General features: G+C 47.0%; 1 protein-coding gene across 20 annotated transcripts in view; it reads right to left on the minus strand.

Annotated features, from left to right (window-relative positions):
- epb41l2 (erythrocyte membrane protein band 4.1 like 2) overlaps positions 1 to 18,772 on the minus strand; it is a 52,550-nt gene that overhangs the window by 25,957 nt on the left and 7,821 nt on the right. For all 20 annotated transcript variants that reach the window (XR_007194268.1, XM_048249581.1, XM_048249571.1 and 17 more), the window contains exons 2-8: positions 16,807 to 16,911; positions 15,258 to 15,300; positions 8,727 to 8,802; positions 6,546 to 6,764; positions 5,389 to 5,476; positions 2,732 to 2,884; positions 1,884 to 1,981 (exon numbers count right to left, since the gene is read on the minus strand). Coding sequence is in view for 19 of the 20 variants with exons in the window: in XM_048249581.1 (XP_048105538.1) it covers positions 1,884 to 1,981; positions 2,732 to 2,884; positions 5,389 to 5,476; positions 6,546 to 6,764; positions 8,727 to 8,802; positions 15,258 to 15,300; positions 16,807 to 16,911 (782 nt within the window). In the remaining variant the exon portion in view is untranslated. The remainder of the gene's footprint in view (positions 1 to 1,883; positions 1,982 to 2,731; positions 2,885 to 5,388; positions 5,477 to 6,545; positions 6,765 to 8,726; positions 8,803 to 15,257; positions 15,301 to 16,806; positions 16,912 to 18,772) is intronic.

The raw sequence follows: 18,772 nt of genomic DNA on the forward strand, positions 1-18,772 counted from the left end.
GGGTGGGGGTGGGATCAGCTACTCTCACTCAGCCATGACTGTTCAAGGAGAGTCATTCAGTTTCCACAGCGTGTGGTGTGTGTGTGTGTGTGTGTGTGTGTGTGCGTGTGTGTGTGTGGTCGACTCCGAGTGTAAGATACAGTGAGCAAGAGAGACAAACAGCGAGACCAAAAAAGGACAGAAGAGGGCACTTCAGAGAGGAGGAGAAGCAAATGAGGCCTGATGACTGTTATGAAGAAAGAAAACAAGGCCGAGGAGGTGAACAGACACAGTGTGTGTGTGAAAGAGCGAGCGAGCAAGCGAGAAAGAAAGAAAGAGAGAGAGAGAGAAAGAATGGAGGGAAAAAAAAAGAGAGGAAGAATGTGGTAAACAGAGCTGAAGACGCAAGCAAAGGGAAAACAAAGCAAAAGGAAAACAGCAAATGAAGACAGAAAGGGGAAAATTGGGAGGAAACGTGCAGGCGCTAATTCTTAGCAGTCAGGTCGAGGGAGCACTCTCTCCCCGCTAGTGTTCGCCAGGGTTGCAGCGCCCCTATTGGCATGTGTGCCAAAAACAACACGCGGGCCGTGATTACAACAGCCACGATCATCTCCACCTCTCCGACTGCAAATCTGGTTCCTATTTGGGCCGTGGACGGCTCCAACTTCTAGCGCTGACGGAGTTGACAGGTTGGGTTTGGCCAGGGCCGCCAGGTGCTCTTCATTATCGGAGCCAGCAGCCAATTTGGGGAATGATTGGGGAAACGCCAGCGAGCGAGAGAGGAAGAGAGAGAGCGAGAGAGAGGGAGAGCGAGAGAGAGGGAGAGCGAGAGAGAGGGAGAGCGAGAGAGAGTTCCACAGCCATCTCATGACATCAGGAAATATCCCCTCACCGGGCAGCCAAAGGGCAGGAGGAGAAGCCAGCGTTTAGAGAGAGGACACCGAGTAGGAGAGAAAACTAAATAAAACAATAAAAAGGAGGAAAAAGGAAAGAAAGGGGTAAAGAGTGAAAGAACAAAGTGAAAGAAAATAAAGACAGAGGAATGGAGATAAAGAGTGCCGAGATATGGACAAGGACGGTGAGAGACGGAACAATAGAGAAAGAGAAAAACAGACAAGGAAGGAGAGAAAAGCCAGACATAGGTGCTGTGACAGACAGCAATAAAGAGAAAGAAAGAAAGAAAGAAAGAAAGAAAGAAAGAAAGAAAGTGTGACAGAGACAGAGAGAGGGATGGAAAGAGACTTAATGAAGTGAGGGGGGGCTGGCTACAGGAGAATAAGAGAGGGATCCACCCTCCACCCAGTCTCTCTGAGGATTCACCTTTCCTGTAGGATATTAAATGTTTGCTCATTCCTAAGGGTCATTGCATGGAGACGCTCACTCGTTTCCTTTCCTCCGCCACGCCACATAACGTCTGTCGCTGACCAGTTACGGCACTGGACAGGCACATCCTGACCGACTCGACTGTGCCGGGGCCTTTTTTAGCCGTTCCTGAAGCTGCCTGGTTAAATAAAGGCACGACAGGGGTTCTCTGATCGACCTGCGTGCGGCCCATTTTTGGTTGGGGCCGGAAAGATCCGGAGCATGGCGACTCCCCCCGAGACCACAGCCAATTACACACTTCAGTAAATCAAAGGCAAGAGCCAGAAAAGGGGAAAAACAGAAAGCTGGACTCAGAAGCTAAAGAAAAGGGGAGGTGGCTACAATATAACCTCTCCCGCCATCAGACACACACACACACACACACACACACAATATGTACACACTATTACACGACATTACATGGCTGCTGAGGAGAGTTCAAAAACTCAGAGTGATGGGTACATGCAGGAGTTGACCGTGGCTATGCATGCCCATATTGGGGGGCTGGGGCTGACTGTGGGGAGAGGTGCGAGGCAGGGTACCTGAAGAAGGTGTGGTGCTCCACGCAGACCTTCCATAACTTCTTGGCGGCGCGGTGATTGGGCAGCTTGAAGCCGACTGTGCTCTCAAACTGCTCCGTCTAAAAAAAGCAGAGAAGATGATGATGATGATGATGATGATGATGGAAGATAAGTTTAGAGATGGAAAGAAAGAAACAGAGACAGAAGAAACAATGGCAAAGAAAGAAAGACAAAAAAAAAGACGAAGACTACGCAGTATTTCAAAACACAGTAACCAAAACCAAATCTGAAAACAAATACAAATATTAAAAGCAAAAAGAATGAGGAAAAAAAAGAGAAGACTAAAAGAAATAAAAAAAATAAAAAAAATCAACAAAAAGCCCCAATGAGCATGACACAATGGCTAAGCTAGGAACCATATGCTGGAAGAATGAGCTGGCAGCCTCATGTGAGGGTGTCTGTGTGTCTGTGGGCCTTTTAGGGCCCTGCAAGGGCCAGGGCGGGGGCCACAGGAGGAATCTTAGCTTTTCCATCTGTGTGCAGGAAGAGTTGGCGGCCCTCTGGGGATCTGGCGCGGTGCCACTGTCCGACCATACCCTCTAGAACCCGCTAACCACCCGGCCCAAACACACACTGCATGGAAGGAATTAGCCCAGTAATAGTAGTCATAATTGACAGCTATAAAAGCTTTGAAATTAGCTTGTTTTATGTTTTTATGTGCATTCCCTCTCTGTGTGTGTGTGTGTGTGTGTGTGTGTGTGTGTGTGTGTGTGTGTGTGTGTGTGTACAGATGTAATTTGGCCCAAGGCTGACAGCTTGAGCGTGACAGTTTGAGTGTGTGTGTGTGTGTGGGTGGGGGGGATGTTTACCTCTCCCGGCCGGATTTTGATGTAGAAGTTGCTGCGCTTGTAGGAGATCTTGAGGATCTTGGGCCAGGCGAAGCGGTTTATCCGCAGTCGGTCTTTGTAGATGAGCAGCCCATTGGCACACACCCCCAACATGATGTCCACCCCCTCAGAGTCCTGTGGCGTCGGGGAGGGAGGGAAGGAGGGAGAGAGAGAGAGAGAAAGAAAGAAAGAAAGAAAGAAAGAGAGAAAGAAAGAAAAGAAAGAAAGAAAGAAAGAAAGAAAGAAAGAGAAAGAAAGAAAGAAAGAAAGAAAGAAAGAAAGAAAGAAAGAGAGAGAGGGAAAGGGGTAGAAAGTCAGGAAGAAAACACAGAACCAAGTCAGTCAGATGGTGCACCATCTGACAGCCTAATCTTTCTTTTATCATCTGTTCTTCCTCCACTCAGATGTTCCACTCCTTCATTTGCAGCTTGAGGATTAGCATTGATTAGCATCTGATACAGCCATCATTTACATTTAACCCAATTACTCAACGTTAACAGGGTTATTCGAGATCTATGGCCCACTACTGATGATGCCTTTCTTGCAAGGGCTGCTCTGTGTTGTTGACTGCCCCTATCGATTTGTGTGCTGTAAAGGACGGTGAAAACCAAACAGGCCCAATAAATCGCATGCTGATGGATATGACAGCTAAGAGGAGACTATTAGACGCTGGGGTGGGGTGAACTTTCGGGTGGCCTGAGGGCTGATGTCGCTCTGAGGGGGGCTGGAAGGGAAGCGCCCGCCCACCCGACGGTCCGTTCCCTCTCCAGAGGGCTCGTCTCTGGGGCTGATCTGGAGCCTGTTCAGCAGTCCGTGGTTCTCTGGTACCCTTGTTAGCTTTTAGCATTAATGTGCAGCTAGATTGATGTGTGGGTGGCTGGCTGGCTGCAGCAGCTCTGCCCTTGGCTCAACTCGTGCCCGGCCAGGCGTTAGCGTCTAGGGCTAATTACGCCACGCAGCGTGGGGCTCCAAAAATAGCCTGTCAGACTATCAGGGTCAGCTCGTGGTGCATTGGCTCATGGGTCTGCATGAGGACCAAATGGGACCGGACAGGCCTGGCAGGGCGGCTGCAGGCTGTGCTGCTGGGCCTGGGTGTCTCTCTGATATGGTAGGACTATTAAAAAAAAAGGAGTCTCTGATGGGTTTATTTTTTTTTTTAAAAAGCAGAGCAGATTTTCCAGAGTTTTTTTAGAAAGGCATCATGAGTGGCAGCAAAAACAAACCCCACCGAGTTCTAGAATGTGCCTGAAAACAGATCTGAGATTCAGCTAGAAGAGGAGAGGGAGAGAGAAAGACATGATCAAAAAAGAGAAAGAACAGAGAATTGAGAGAAATAGAAAGAGAGAGAGAACATTCTCTGCATGATTTCCCATGCCAGCCATTCTTCCAGCCAGCCCTACAGGTCTGCGCAGCCATGAATGTTTACACAGCTGATGGAGGCAGCCATGTTCTGCTGCACCGCCCCCCTTCCTCCTTAGACACAATCGTGCTCTTTTTGTTTTTCCTCTGTGACCCCCACCTTCATCTCACCCCTTCCCAGACTCCTCCACTCTCCCCGACAGCGAGTCATATGAAACGAGAGCCTCCTGCGGACCCCCCCCCCCCCAGTCCTCCTCCAGACCCCCAGCAGACCCTCCTCTCCTCAGCACCCATACCAGCAGCACCAGAGACCTCTGGCAAGAGCTGGATTCAACATGGGAGCTCAGAACTCGATTGGCATGCTATGTATCCCTGTTTTGCATGCTGTGTATTAGTTTCTCTCTCTCTTTCTCTCTGTGTGTGTCTGTGTGTGTCTGTGTGGCCATAGGTACATTAAATCAAAAATCAATCATGTCCTCTAGACACTGGATTAGAACAACACACTACAAATCTGACAGTGGATTTTGACTGAAAGCCAAAAACATTTTCTTGCTGAAGCATGTCAAAAGGCCAAAGGGAAAAGGGAAAGTGTTCTTTGAAAACTGGGCTGTCGCCGGAGGAGGGAATAGTTGAGCAGGTACTTTATTCATCCCAAGGGAAAGTAAAAAATGTTTACCACATTTAATCCGATCATTAGCCTGAAGAAACAGCCTGCTGATGGCAGGTTTCACGGCATTGTTTTACAGTTATGGATCAACCCTCCAATACCATTGAAGCGTTTTTGGATAAGCTATTTGGATGACATTGTACATTTAGAATACCATACTGCCCGGCTGAACAAAGCCAAGGTATCCACCCTACAAAAATGGGAGGCATTAATATGTAGGGTCAAATATCTCATACCCCCTGTGCAATAAGTTGCTTTGTTGTGTAAAATATATGAATATGAAAATATATGTTGTGTAAAATATATATAAAAATCTTTAGCATTTTGTATTTTTTATCTTTTGATTACCACTCTTTTTACCCCACCCCATTTGTGAAACAGTTGATCACGACAAAAAAAAAAAAAAAAGAAACTGCAGAACCGGGCACACGACCAGCAGAGCACCTGCAGCTCCAATACAACAACCACAAAGTGTTTTATCAAGGACAGGAAAGACTTCACTCTTGCTAGAACCTTATGGTGTGTCCATCCAAACTGAATAGAAATAATCTGTTATATTAAACGTATATAAAGTGTCTTGTCTGTCTGGTCACTGGATGCTTAGCCACTATACCTTAGCATGGTGCAGATCCACGCCGAACATGGACAGCTTCTTGGCGTTTTCAAGGAACTGACTGTCTGCTTGAGCCGGAGTCATCCCTCTGAGAGAGAGAGAGAGAGAGAGAGAGAGAGAGAGAGAGAGAGAGAGAGAGAGAGAGAGAGAGAGAGAGAGAGAGAGAGAGAGAGAGAGAGAGAGAGAGAAAGAGAGAGAGAGAGAAAGAGAGAGAGAGAGAGAGAGAGAGAGAGAGAGAGAGAGAAAGAGAGAGAGAGAAAGAAAGGACACGCCGAGGATGTTAAAACGCATAATAAAAAAAGACAGCACACTAGGGGAAAACAAAAGAGCAAGAGAATCAGGGAGCAAGGTTACAGACAACAGACAACAGAAATCAACAGATTTAAACAAAAATAGAGCGCTGGATGAGGCACAGGGGCGTGGGTGGATAAAAAAGGCCCAAAGCAATGGGATTAGCACCTTGTTAGTTTCATCTGTCTCGTTGTCAAGCGGGCATATCCCAGGATTCTGATGAACCTTTGCCATTTTTCTTCGCCTACTGCCATGTAAATAGCTAAAAGTCACTTTCTTCATATGCTACAATGTTGCTATGTTCTTACAGTATACGTATGTTTACGTATGTTTTTACAGTTTTTTTTTTCAGATTTTTTTCTTTCTTTCTGATTTTACAGCTCTGATGCAACAAGACCGTGCATTTAGACTTCACAATGAGTTTGGCAAATTAAAATACAAGTGTGATATGGCCAAAAACCTGGAGCTACTTCATAGGAGTGCAAATAACATGCGTATAAATATACGTTCTAAAGAACGCAACAGGAAATTCAACCAAGCAGTGGAATAAGCACAGATTAACCCCACCCTCTTCCTGCTAAGCACAGCCGATGCACCATCACACTGCCTACTGTGTGCATTATATTCCACACTGTATTATGCATCACCACACAGAACTTCTCTAGGAATGATGAAATGAAATAAAGCCCCTTTCTTTTGAGTGCAGGATCACCTCTGTCCTCTTAACCCCATATACACCATTAATTCTCTCTTCGGTCCCCTCAGAACCAATCACTGCAGGCCCCCTGAACCTCCTGTCCCTTCAGAACCAATTCCTTTGGGCCCCTGGAACCTCCCATCCCTTCAGGGCAGAGCCCTCTGCTGACCTGTGGGACTTGTGCAGCTCCACCACCTTCTCCTCCATCTCACGGGTCTGGTTGGGGGCGAACTGGAAGTCGCTGGTGTAGTCGGTGCGGTGCTCGTCGGGGTCGTGGTCGCCCAGCTCGGCCTGCAGTGTGTAGGAGCCCAGCAGCGCGTGCGTCACAAACGAGCACGGCAGCCGGCCCGACGCAATGTCCTGTCGCAGCTGCAGACACAGCAGGTACCTGAGCAGGACACAGAGATGACGACAGACAGAGGAGAAAAAAAAAAAGACATCCATCAGCTTTTCATTTTTACCAGCATTTATGTTTCATTTTTCAATTATTCTATGTCTGTATTTTGTTATTTTAACATACTGTATATTTGAATGTCCTTCTAAACATCCTGGTACAGCATGTACAATATATACCGTTTATATGTATATATATAAAAATATATTAAAAAAAAAAACATTTAACACTACATTGCCCACAAGTTGATTTGTGTATGTAATCTAATGAGCAACCCAAAGGTAATCAGTTGGTCTTTCACGGTTTAATGAGGGTTAAGAGGAAAGAGGAAGTTGGAAAAACAGAGAGAAGAGAGAGGAGGACAGTATGAGAGAGGGGTGAAGAGAAGAGCAGAGAGAAAGAGGAAACATGAATGAATATCAGAGAGCAATCACAGGCAGACTGGACAGAAGAAGGAAACTGTCTGTGAGAAAGAAAGAGCCAATAAAGAGGGAAGAGGAGAAGAAAGGCAAATGAGATGGAGGGGAAAAAAGAGGGGGATGAAGGAAAGGAATGAAAAAAAAGGCTGGATAAGCTTGAAATATACCTCCAAGGTCACTCACTTCAAATGCTGCTAAGGTGACGAGGATGTGAAATGCCTGTGAGTGCACAGATGTGTTTGCACCTTCCAAAATCAAACGCTTTTTAAAACTGCCACTGAAGCGTCTGATAAGGGCGGTGCAGTGCTCGCCAGGAGAAAGTGTGTGTGTGTGTGTGTGAGTGTGTGTCCCCTATGCTGAAAGGCATGTTAACGGATCAAAGGGCATTCTCAAAGTCTGCATAACTCAGAGCAAAACCAGGGGACGCGTGTCCTGCCCTCTCCCCAGCTTCGGTTCCTGTTATTGGACACTGCCACACAAGGTCAGCAGGGTGAACCTCCACAACCATAGCCAGCCCTTTAGCACACATCCATCTTCCATAGATCAACATATACCTACACTTTTAAATGCACCACACCAATAGATGCATTTCAAATGATCCAAACGTTATCTTTACATTGCAGTGGTGTGCAATTAGCGCCATCGATCGGCCACTCTGAGAGCAGGACCCTCTAGCGAAGTCATTTATTTTTTTTTCCAAAAAGGAAACATTATCTTTACATTGCAGTGGTGTGCAATTAGCGCCATCGATCGGCCACTCTGAGAGCAGGGCCCTCTTGCGAAGTCATTTCTTGTTTTGAAAAACACCTTACCCCAACTAACCTCCGATTTGAATAATCCTAATGGACAGGAGCTGTCCACACGCCCAGTTGAGCGCTGTGTCTTGTGGTCTCTCGCAGGCATGCGTCAAACGAGAACATCCAGGGGAGGTTTATTTTAGGTTACAAAAGGAGTCTTGAGCGGCTATTTGTAGGACTGCTTTTTTTTTTTTTTTTTTTGGGGGAGATTTAAAAGTCAAATACATAACAAAATACCTTCTCTCAACACGGGGAGGCAGACAACAAAATGTCTATAGCTTGTTACACCCCATGTTACACAGTTTCCATGTAGTTTGCATTCAGCTCAGTTTTACTACTGTAGAGATAATCAAAATCTTGTGAAACAATGTATGTGTGTGTGTTTGTAAAAAATAGACCACATACCAGACTGAAAAACACCCTCAGCCTCAACACACAGCATTAAGCCCTCTATCAACTGCACCACCTGCACAGCTTCAGACAGTAAGGCCTTTGTGACCATGAATTAAAAGTCATAAAATTAGTTTATGAGCAGTCATGCCACACAAACATTCAAATCACGCAAACAACGAGGTGTGTGTATGGGTGTGTGTGTGTTAGTGTGGGTGTCTGTGTGTTAGTGTGTGTGTCTATGCCATTTCCTAGCAGTGTTCATGCTTGAACTCATCCTGATGTCCTGCAGCTAGTATCTGGTCAAAGAAAGACTTGTCTGCACATGCTAATCTGGCAGTCAGTCATACCTGGTGATGTCCTCCGTTAGCTGAGAGGGGTCTGGAGGGTAGAACTTGACGTTGAATGAAAAGTTCCATGGACCATCTAAAACACAAACACAAACACACACACACACACACACACACACACACACACACACACAGACAGAGAGAGAGAGAGAGAGAGAGGGAGAAGAAAAAGCACATTTAATTGGATAATATATGGAAATAAGACCTATACATTCACAGTGACTTTTTTTTTTATGTGTGTTTAGTCAATTCGCCCTAGGCGGCTTCAGACTAATTATTGCATAATATGCATGTAAACAGATGATGATGGAAATTATGCATTTAGTGTCACAACACATAACATACAGAAAATGTGCTGAGAGCCCTCCCATCCAGATGTGAACAGAGAGAACAGAGAGAGAGAGTGATAACAGCTGTGGACAATTAAACAACAGTTAGGTCTGGTGAGGTGAGGAGAGCAGAGAAGAGAAGGAGAGGAGAGGAGCAGAGAGGAGAAGAGAGAAGAGGAGGAGAGAAAAGGAGAGGAGAGGAGAAGAGAGAAGAGGAGAGAAGAAAAGAGGAGCAGAGAAGAGGAGCAGAGGAGAGAAGGAGAGAAAAGGAGAGGAGCAGAGAAGAGGAGAGTATAGGAGGAGAGGAAAGGAGAGGAGAGGAGAAGAGAGAAGAGGAGGAGAGAAAAGGAGAGGAGCAGAGAAGAGGAGCAGAGGAGAGAAGAGGAGCAGAGGAGAGAAGAGGAGAAGAGTAGAGGAGAGTAGAGTGATTGTGCTGAGTGACTGTGACCGGGTCCAGGGGGCTGGCGTGGTGCTGCCCTGTAGCGGGCAGATGGGATTTAAAATGGCAGCTCAGAGACAGGCTCTTTCAGTGAGTCACACAGTGCTATGGCTGACCCTGATCCATGCTGAAGGAAAACCCACCAGCCACAAATAAGACAACAGAAGCGGCCAAACACAGCAGGTAGACTTCACCTCTAGCAATTTTTTTTTTTAAAGTCACTACAGGGGGAGGGGTAGGGTATGAAAACACCTAAACATTGAAGAGAGATTTCTATGGGGAGTTTTCAAAGCCATGCTTAGCCTGATGCCACAGCAGTCAGCCCCACTGGGAGCTGTGGGCTGGAAGAGGGATCGCGCGCACACACACTCCCTCTCTGAAAAGCAGGTCATGTGAGCTCTCAGGCGAGATTAACAGGGACTTACAGTGACACTCCTAAAACACACACACACAGACACACACACACGCCTGCTTGGGCTCACATTGCTGCGGGGTTGGACAGACCATGCCTCTGGTCCGCTAAGGCAGCCGACCAGTCATGGCAGTTGCCTAGCAACCATCGCCAGGGCTGTGTGTGTGTGTGGGGGGTGAGTAGAAGAGATGCGAGCTTCACTGAAAGATAGATCAGATAAAAAAAAAAAGTAGAGATGGATAATGATGACCTCCCAGAATCTCTGGAAGGGTGGGGGGGTGGATGTGGGAGAGAGTTAGCAGCGGGGGTGTTGTCGATCAGCTATGACGTCACAGAACAACCCAATCCTGATTGATGAAAGGCCAGTATGCTCACTCACGTAACAGACTTACCCACTCAGCTCCCCCAGCTGCTGCTGCTGTTGCTATTTCGGAGGGTTTTGATCGGGATGATCTCGGCCCCTGACCCCCTTTCCCTTTAATAGCCAAATACCGAATACTGAAAAACAATACGAGCAAATCTCAGCTGGGGTGCTTTCACGAGAGCCCAACCATTAAGCTGGGAGGGGATGGGTGGGGCGGTGGGGTAGTAATGGCCTTTTATAGCCCAGCCGAGGGGCAAATCAAGACCCCCGCTTTTTAATGGGAGGGCTGACGCATCAGCTGTCCTCAGGTCAGTTCCCGCTGAAGCGATTCTGCACCCAGAGGGAGAGAATACTGCCGTTTCTCTGCACCTCATGCCGTGTGCATGCGCGTGTGTGCGCCTATGCAGGCCTGAATGGCCCATCATGACTGAGGCCTGGCATTTCATTGACGGGGAAAAAAAAAAAAAAAAAAAAAAAAATCACATTTTACACAGGAATCCGTTTCTGCTCTTTTCATGGCTGCATTTTTCCAATGAAGGAAGGGGGGTAGGGGGGGCTTGGGGGAAAAAATTCCCCGCCAATTACGGACAGAAGGAAACCAAGCCTTCTAACTCTTCTAGATGATAAAAACTGGAGAGCTTGCTGTCGTGACGTGTCATTTTCGGTGGAATGCCAGCCATGAGAGATAAGCATTGAGAGAATGGTGTTATTCGTCTGGCCTTTGGACTGGCCAACAGTAGGCGCATTGTGGCCTGGCGTCCTTGGGCCAGCGAGGTCAAGAGGTCACTGACCGTTAGAGGAAACTAAAGGGGAGGAGGGAGAGGCTGGGGAGACAGAGAGGAATGTGTGGCAGCTGGCAGAGGCACAAGTGAAGACCTTCACACACACACACAAACACAGACAAATAAGCAGATCTTTTCCTGCAAAACACGAGGGAAGACCAGGGGTCCTTTATTGTAATGATTTGTGGAGATTCATTGGTGGCTTCTGCTTTACACACACACACACACACACACACACACACACACACACACACACACCATCAGTGGGACTCAAGAGGAGCTACAGTGTAATCTAATCAGGAACTGGGCCACACGCGTACACCGTTTTCCAAGAAACTCTTTCAAGTCTTGTTTAATTGTAGTCTAAAAGGAGGATTTCACGTCCTGCTTTGCTGAAGCCAACACTCCCCTCTTACCATGGACCTCATTAGAGAGCCCTTTTCATTGAAGATAAAGCATTAGCCTTTTTCTTTCTTTTTCTCCCAAAGACGCTGCTGCAAGAATGCTCAAAGAAAAGCCAGATAAGCTTTTCTAGTGTGGACATGTCTTTGTTAGCCCGCCGACGGAGGCATTTTTACAGCGCTGACCTTCCAAAAATGTGAATCGAGATGTCGGGAGGCGAATGCAAGGAGGCATATTTCCCCCTTCTCCATCACCGCTTGTCTGTCTGTCTCGCCGTCACAGACGCGTCCAACAGGCCCAGTCACCCACGGCCGACACCAGAGCGTCCATTTAAAGTGACACAATGTAGCTTTTTGCGGCGCCAAACTCTTTTTGATGCCAGACTAACTTAAAAATAAGTATAGAGTTGCTTTTTTTTAAAAAAAATGCTTTTGATTAGATAGGACAGTGGAGAGAGTGACAAAGTGAGAGAGCGAGAGAACCGGGGTGGGATCAGGAAATGACCTGGATCGGATTCGAACTGGAACTCGGGTCCACGTGCCCACAGGTATGGTATGGACACTGTAGCCAGTTGTGCCACAGGCCCCCCCCCCCTGTAGTTTCTGACATTGCTGAAGTACGCCCTAAGGCTTGGCATTGCACTATGCAACTCTGTTGTCGCAGGTAGGAGGAGCAGAGGAGCATGACGCCTTTTCAGCGGTGTTGGGTGAATTGGGTACTCTCTTTATGGATCTCTAAATGGATACCCAGTATGTGAAAATTGACACACACACAAAAGAAGAGAATTTCTACACTGTATGTTACAGTGAAAATGTTCAAATGCATGGGCTACCCAGGGCTGAACCCACATGCATACATAACAAAGACATGACGTAACAATTTCTCCATCAAACTGCGCTTTCACACTAAGGTTATTTTAACAAATTCTGGCCATATTCACCAGAGGTATGCCAAGGAAAACCCACAGTATCTGTGAATACCTAATACTATTTTATAATATATAAAATAACAGTGTCTGTATCGGTGGTCAACATTACAGGCATTGTAAAGAGTCAAAGTAAAAGCCATGCACAGATGGACAGACACACACCTGTGCAAGTAGGCCATTCTGCATCGTTCAAATAACCGCAGAGAACTGATACTCCTTATTTGCAACATAAATAGTGCACAACAATTACGGTTGTAAATCCAAGGATCTGCACTGCAGCAACGAGACAATGGCATGCATGTATAAAAGAGAGCTGGTGTGAGCTGCGTACACACACACACACACACACACACAAAAGGGGGAGCAATGAAGCCAAAAAAAAAAGTGTGGAAAACTTGATCCAAGGATGACTTCATGATGGGGCTATTTCCTCCACGCTGTGCTCCAAGTCTCTGGGTCCATTTCAGAGGAGCGTGTGGTCAGACCGTGCGCGACCAGCCTCGCTCAACGGCTCCTTGTCTCAACAGAGATGGATTTACTGGCCCCATAAAAAAGGCCCGTGCACACTCTGGCTAACATTTCACATCCGTCGGCCATTAAGGCCCGTGCATTAGCTGGAGGAGAGGGGAGGGGAGGCGAGGCTGCCGAAGGGACTGGGTTGCAGGAGTCCAAGTGTGACAGCTGACCTGGATCAGGCAGGACAGGTAGACCTAAACACACACTCTGACACAAAACTATAGATTATAAAAACACCCTTTACTTGCATAGGTATTGGTGGAGAGACAGCAAACACCATTAAGATGACAATACACTGCAAGACTCGCAAACACATTCGAAAATAACCCATCAAGCTTGTCACAGGTCAACTAGAGGCAAAGGTTACAGGCCCATTAACAACCCAGAGTTGAAAGAGTTCAAAGAGTTCAAGACCACAGCCCAATCCCAGTGCAGCAAGCACTGCCTTCTCCACAGAGACAAGAACGCCATCATTCGCACTAAATCACAGGAGGCTCACCCTCCAATCAGTTTGTGACAATGAGACGTCTCTCGGTCTCCAATGTTTTTTGTCATACTGGACCGTGATGCAGCAACAACAGACAACTATGTGGTCAGGACATGAGCAGAATGAAGAGAAGGAGCAAAGGAGATGGAAAATAAAGACAAAGAAACAGAGAGAGTGAGTGGGTGAGTGACTGAGGGAGGGAGGGAAAGAGTGAGTAGGAGAGTGAGTGAGTGAGTGAGAGAGAGTGGTTGGTTAAGTGAGTGAGTGAGTGAGTGAGGGAGAGAGAGAGTGGTTAGTTGAGTGAGTGAGTGAGGGAGGGAAAGAGTGAAAGAGTGAGTGGGTGGTTAAGCGAGTGAGTGAGTGAGTGGTTGGTTGGGTGAGTGAGTGAGGAGTGAGGGAGAGTGAAAGAGTGAGTGAGTGAGTGAGTGGTTGGTTGGGTGAGTGAGTGAGTGAGTGAAAAAAGAAGTGGGTGGTTTAAAATGAAAATGAGGAGGAGGGAGAGTGAAAGAGTGAGTAAAATGGTTAAAGTGAGTGGTTGGTTAAAATAGTAAAAGTAAGTGGTTGGTTGGTTAAATGAGAGAGAGAGTGGTTAGATGATTGAGTGAGTGAGTGAGTGAGTGTAGCGGTAGGGTACAGGCAGCGCTAAGGGAGGGAATGGGGAAGAGGTGTGCATTTCAGGACAATAACACATGAATCGGGCCAGCCAAGCACCTTTTACTGGTCTGGGCACTAGGCCAGGCCATGAGCACTGAGCACCAGCTGCACATTACAGAGAGAGAGAGAGAGAGAGAGAGAGAGAGAAAAGAACAGAAAAGAGAGATGGGAGGGGAAAGAAAGTACATAAGAAAGAAAGAAAGAAAGAAGGACAAGGGAAAAAAAAGCCAGGCCAAGTGAGATGGAGGAATGAGCAAGACACAAGACGACAAAGACAGAGGTAAGGAGTGACGCACATAACACTGTCAAGAAGAGTGCTGGGTTATAAAAGCACCACAGATACAGAAAGAAGAGACAGGCGAGCATGAAAACGGGGGACAAAGAGGGATAAAAAAAAAAGATAGCAAAGTGAGATCTTAAAAGTATCAGACAGCATCTCTCCAGGGCAGTCAGGAATCTTGGAAGCATCTCAGTGTTCCGGCACAGCACAGCAAAGCGCCTAAGAGCCAGCTCCATGGAAACAGGGTGGACTACACCACACTACAGAGGGATGATGGGAATGATCAATGGCTGATTGGTCCTTCAACTGCGTCAAACACGCATTACACCCCTTGGAGATCTGGAGGAGAGTCCCCTTGATCCTTGCCATGGGTCAAGGCGCTCCACCCAACAGACATAAACACTCTCTCTCTCACACACACACACCATCCTCCTCATAATGGAGATGGGGGTGGGGGTTGCAGGGCTCTCCATTCTCCTTCCACACCCAATCCCTGCAGTCCATTTCTTAATTAGCCAGGCGGCTCTCAAGATGTTCTCATAGCAGCAGCTGGATCCAGGGGAACAGCCTCTGCACTCCCTCCCTGCTCTATAGCAGGTATAGCACAGTTCAGTACAGTGACAACACCGCGCTCGATTAGCAAGACCAATGCTAGCCCTGTCGGCTGTTGTTTAGACTGGTATAGCCACCTAGTTGCGCTCATAGTTGCGCTCTGTCCTACGTGGTTTGTTTTTTACGGCCGAAAGCCAAAGGGATTTGGCATGTCCTGCCGTTAGTCATAGGCAAATCCATTCTCTGACCACTGGCTAGTGTGAGCCATGATGTGCTGTGGTTAGCAGCTCTGCTGTGGTGGTCCAGAGGGTGTGTGTGTGTTAGTGTGTGTGGGTGTGTGTCGCTTTGAGGTGCGAGGTGAGTCTGAAAAGGCAAACAGCACTTACTTCTGATCTGCCGTTTGATCTCCTTCAGAGGGTCCAGCCAGCACTTCAAGGAAAACAGACAGAAAGGATATATTAACTTCAATGCACACACATACAATACACTGAACACACACCACATTCTGAATCCGAGCAAACCTGGGCACTGCTTCAACCACACACACACAAACACAGAGGAGTGCAGAAGTGCAGGTTTAAAGTTGTAATCACAAACAGATGTGAAAATAAAAAACTGCAGTTTTATGATGAGCAACAATGAAATATTGGCAGAAACATATCCAAAGACACATTGATTTGATTGGCAAGAGGAAGTGCAAAAGGGTGTGTGTGTGTGGTTTGCAGCAGTAAAGTGAAATCACTTTTAATACTAGCCTGATTCTATCCAAGCTGATTACCGTCAAGAATTGGCAGGGAAGGAATGCGTAAACATAATATTTTTGTAGGAATATGACTTCATGTTGTTTTCGCAATAACGCTTGCTTTATGACATTACTTCTTGGTTTCTTTACACAGCTGAGTTTTCTCTGCCTCAAAGCTCGTCTGATCTTACGCTGAGCTTATCTGCAATATTCAGTAATATTCTGTGCGCAGAAGACAGCAACAGAAGCCATTTACCTCAAATGACTCCACGATTTCCCCAATTACTCTTACGAGGGTAGTCAAAGCTGGGAAATGCCGGTTTACTACTGACACAGAACTATGCGAGTCCCGCTTAATGCCTGGGCTTGTGTTTAAGACCTCTGTGAAATCCATCTCACAGAGGAGGCATATTCAGCACAGTGGAAACACACACAGACATACACACACACTTTGGCTCTTTGCATGTCAACGTGGAACAGTCACGCTAAAATTGGCGCATGGCAAATATGTTGATCCTTTTACTCTCTCTCCCTACTCATTTGTCTGAGGTGTGTTTGTGTGTGTGTGTGTGTGTAGTCTCTGGTCGTCATTAAAGCTGCGTTTACAAGGCCCAGACTGGAACCATACGGAGCAGAGGCGAATGCTCCTCTCCCTGCAGAGGAAACGGCTAGACAGGGCCAACACACACACACGCAGCAGAGGGAAGTGCTGTTGACTGTGCGCGAATGTGTGAGTGTATGTGTGTGTGTGTGTGTGTGTGTGTGTGTGTGTGTGTGGAGGAAATACCTTGCTGAACACATCTCGAGCAACAAGCAACTTTAAAGGAAAGGGAGTCCCCCACTCCACCCCACCACCCCCCACCCATTTAGATGTGCTGACATGGGCCTGCAGACTAGCAGATGTGGCCCTGGAAAGACATCACAAGCCTGCGCAGGCCACTATGGGCGCGCACTCTGGGTAGCACCTCAAAGAAATCGCCGCATTCCTACACACTATGGGGTTTTTATGAATCACTGTGCATTAATCTGGTGCAACCTACCAGCTTTTAATTATGAGCCCAATTATATACAAACACATTACAACATGATGACTCTAGAAAGAGGGAACGTTCAAATGACTGCTGTCTCTAATGGGTGACACCGTGGGTCATGTGATGATTGGTGTTGCTATGGAAACGGTGTTTATACCATACCTTCTGGTCTGCGTTGTCTTTGAAGCACAGGCCGAAGTAGTCCTTCTCCAGCAGGTTGAGCTGCTCACAGACTTTGAAGAACAGGTACTGGCCCTTTGCCCGTTTCTGCAAGAGAGCGAGAGTTCAAGAGGTAAATGTAGAAAAGTTCAAAATAATAAATGGCAAGACTTGAGTATAAATCCTGGTTTACACTATATAAAAATCTAACGTTGGCCGTTTGACAGATGCTTGACTGTTGGGGTGAAATGGACATTGGGAGCTGAAGGAGTTTTCCAGCGGTCGGTCATCTCCCATCTGTTCTCCCGAAGAGCAAACACTCCAGGCTGGGGATGACTGACAACGTCTGAAACTTGTGCATTTGTCTTTCACACTCCATTACTCCCTGGGGGAGAGTGTGGAGGGGCATCTGCAGTGAGGCAACTCAAGACTTTTCTCCTCCAATGAACCAATGAATAACCTGCACTGCAAAAGGGAGGCCCCTGTATATAATGCAATGACTTTGCAGGGCAGGAGATTCCAATCATATTCTCATATGAGAACTATTAGCGCAGATCTTGAGAGCAAACTTCTACGGAATCCATCTTATGTCCCTTGGGTCTATGCAGGCCCTTGGGTTGTTCTTGGTCTGAAGGTCAGAAGGTGACTGTATTATTCATACACACAGACATTTCTTGATTTTTTCCCTTCCATCCCCTCTCTCTTCCTCCCTCTATCCATTACGCTCTCAGTGTGCCTCACCCTTCTTTTCTCCTCCACTCTCACTGCTTTACTCTGTTCATCTTTTCCCACCTTCGTTTCTCTTTCATGCCATCGCTCAAACTGAATGCCTCTGTATTCGTCGGCACAGCAGATCTACACAGAGTGCCGGCATTACAGAGAAATCCCAGCAAAGCCCCCTCTGGGCTGTGGGCACAGAGGTTTGGGGACACTCACTGGGGGCCGAGGGGAGGGGGGGGACAAATCGCACGGTGGACACAAAAGCCAGAGTGTGAATTCTCTGCCTCTGTCAGGCCATAGGCCATTTACAAGCCCCCAGGACAGAAAAAAAAAAACTAACAAAACAAAGACATGACCATGAAAGTGTCCGCAAACGAACAATGAGACCGATTTTTTGAGTCGGAGAGAAGAGTTGGCGAGGTCGTTCGTGAGTGTGTTCGTGTGTGAAGTGCATTTCTTTCCATCTCTGTCTCCTTTGAGGACAAGGGAACTATTTCAGATATGCTGGGACACCATCAGTCATTTCACAAAATGCCACTTCTGAATGTCCCCCCTCTCTCGGTCTCTCACACTCACTTTCAGGCCTGACAATAGTGGCTGTCATATGAGATTCAGTCTGCTTACGACCGTTTGCGATCACTGCAGAGCAGGAGCAGGGTGCGGTAGTTTTACAACATTGCTTGCGTGTTAGTTGGTGTGTGTGCGTGTCTAGCTATCTGTGTGTTCCAAAGGTGCAGCTTTTGTTTACTTTCAAATTTAAAAAAAAAAAAAAAAAAAAAAAAAAAAAAAGAGGGAAAATAATGCTTGCGTATTTCTTCCCCATGGGAACCCTAACGGTTGGCGCTCTACAAACCAACCAATCAGAAAGCCATCCCAGCTCTTGTTTACAAAGACAGGGAAGGATTAACCTGTTAACGCCACCGCTGCTACGGTCATATTCCTGCTCTTGGCGCCTGTAAACCACTTTAGCCCCGACTGGTCAATGGTCATTACTAAATGCAGTCTCCACTGTTAATGGACCACAGCTAGCGTTTACTATTGATCAGCCGGAAGCCATAGAGCAGAGGGAGCCGAAAGGGAGGGGGGCCAGAGTACATTAGCGTTAGACCCATCATGAGCGGCATGGACTCCAAATGCATAGCATGCTTTCTTATCGAACACTGGTCAGCCATCTGCTGTTGAAAGGGATTTGCTGTGGTCTGTGTGTGGAGAGAGAGAGAGAGAGAGAGAGAGAGAGAGAGAGAGAGAG

The sequence above is a fragment of the Alosa alosa genome, chromosome 8 (assembly GCF_017589495.1).
Source record: "Alosa alosa isolate M-15738 ecotype Scorff River chromosome 8, AALO_Geno_1.1, whole genome shotgun sequence".
NCBI classification, from domain to species: Eukaryota; Metazoa; Chordata; class Actinopteri; order Clupeiformes; family Clupeidae; genus Alosa; species Alosa alosa.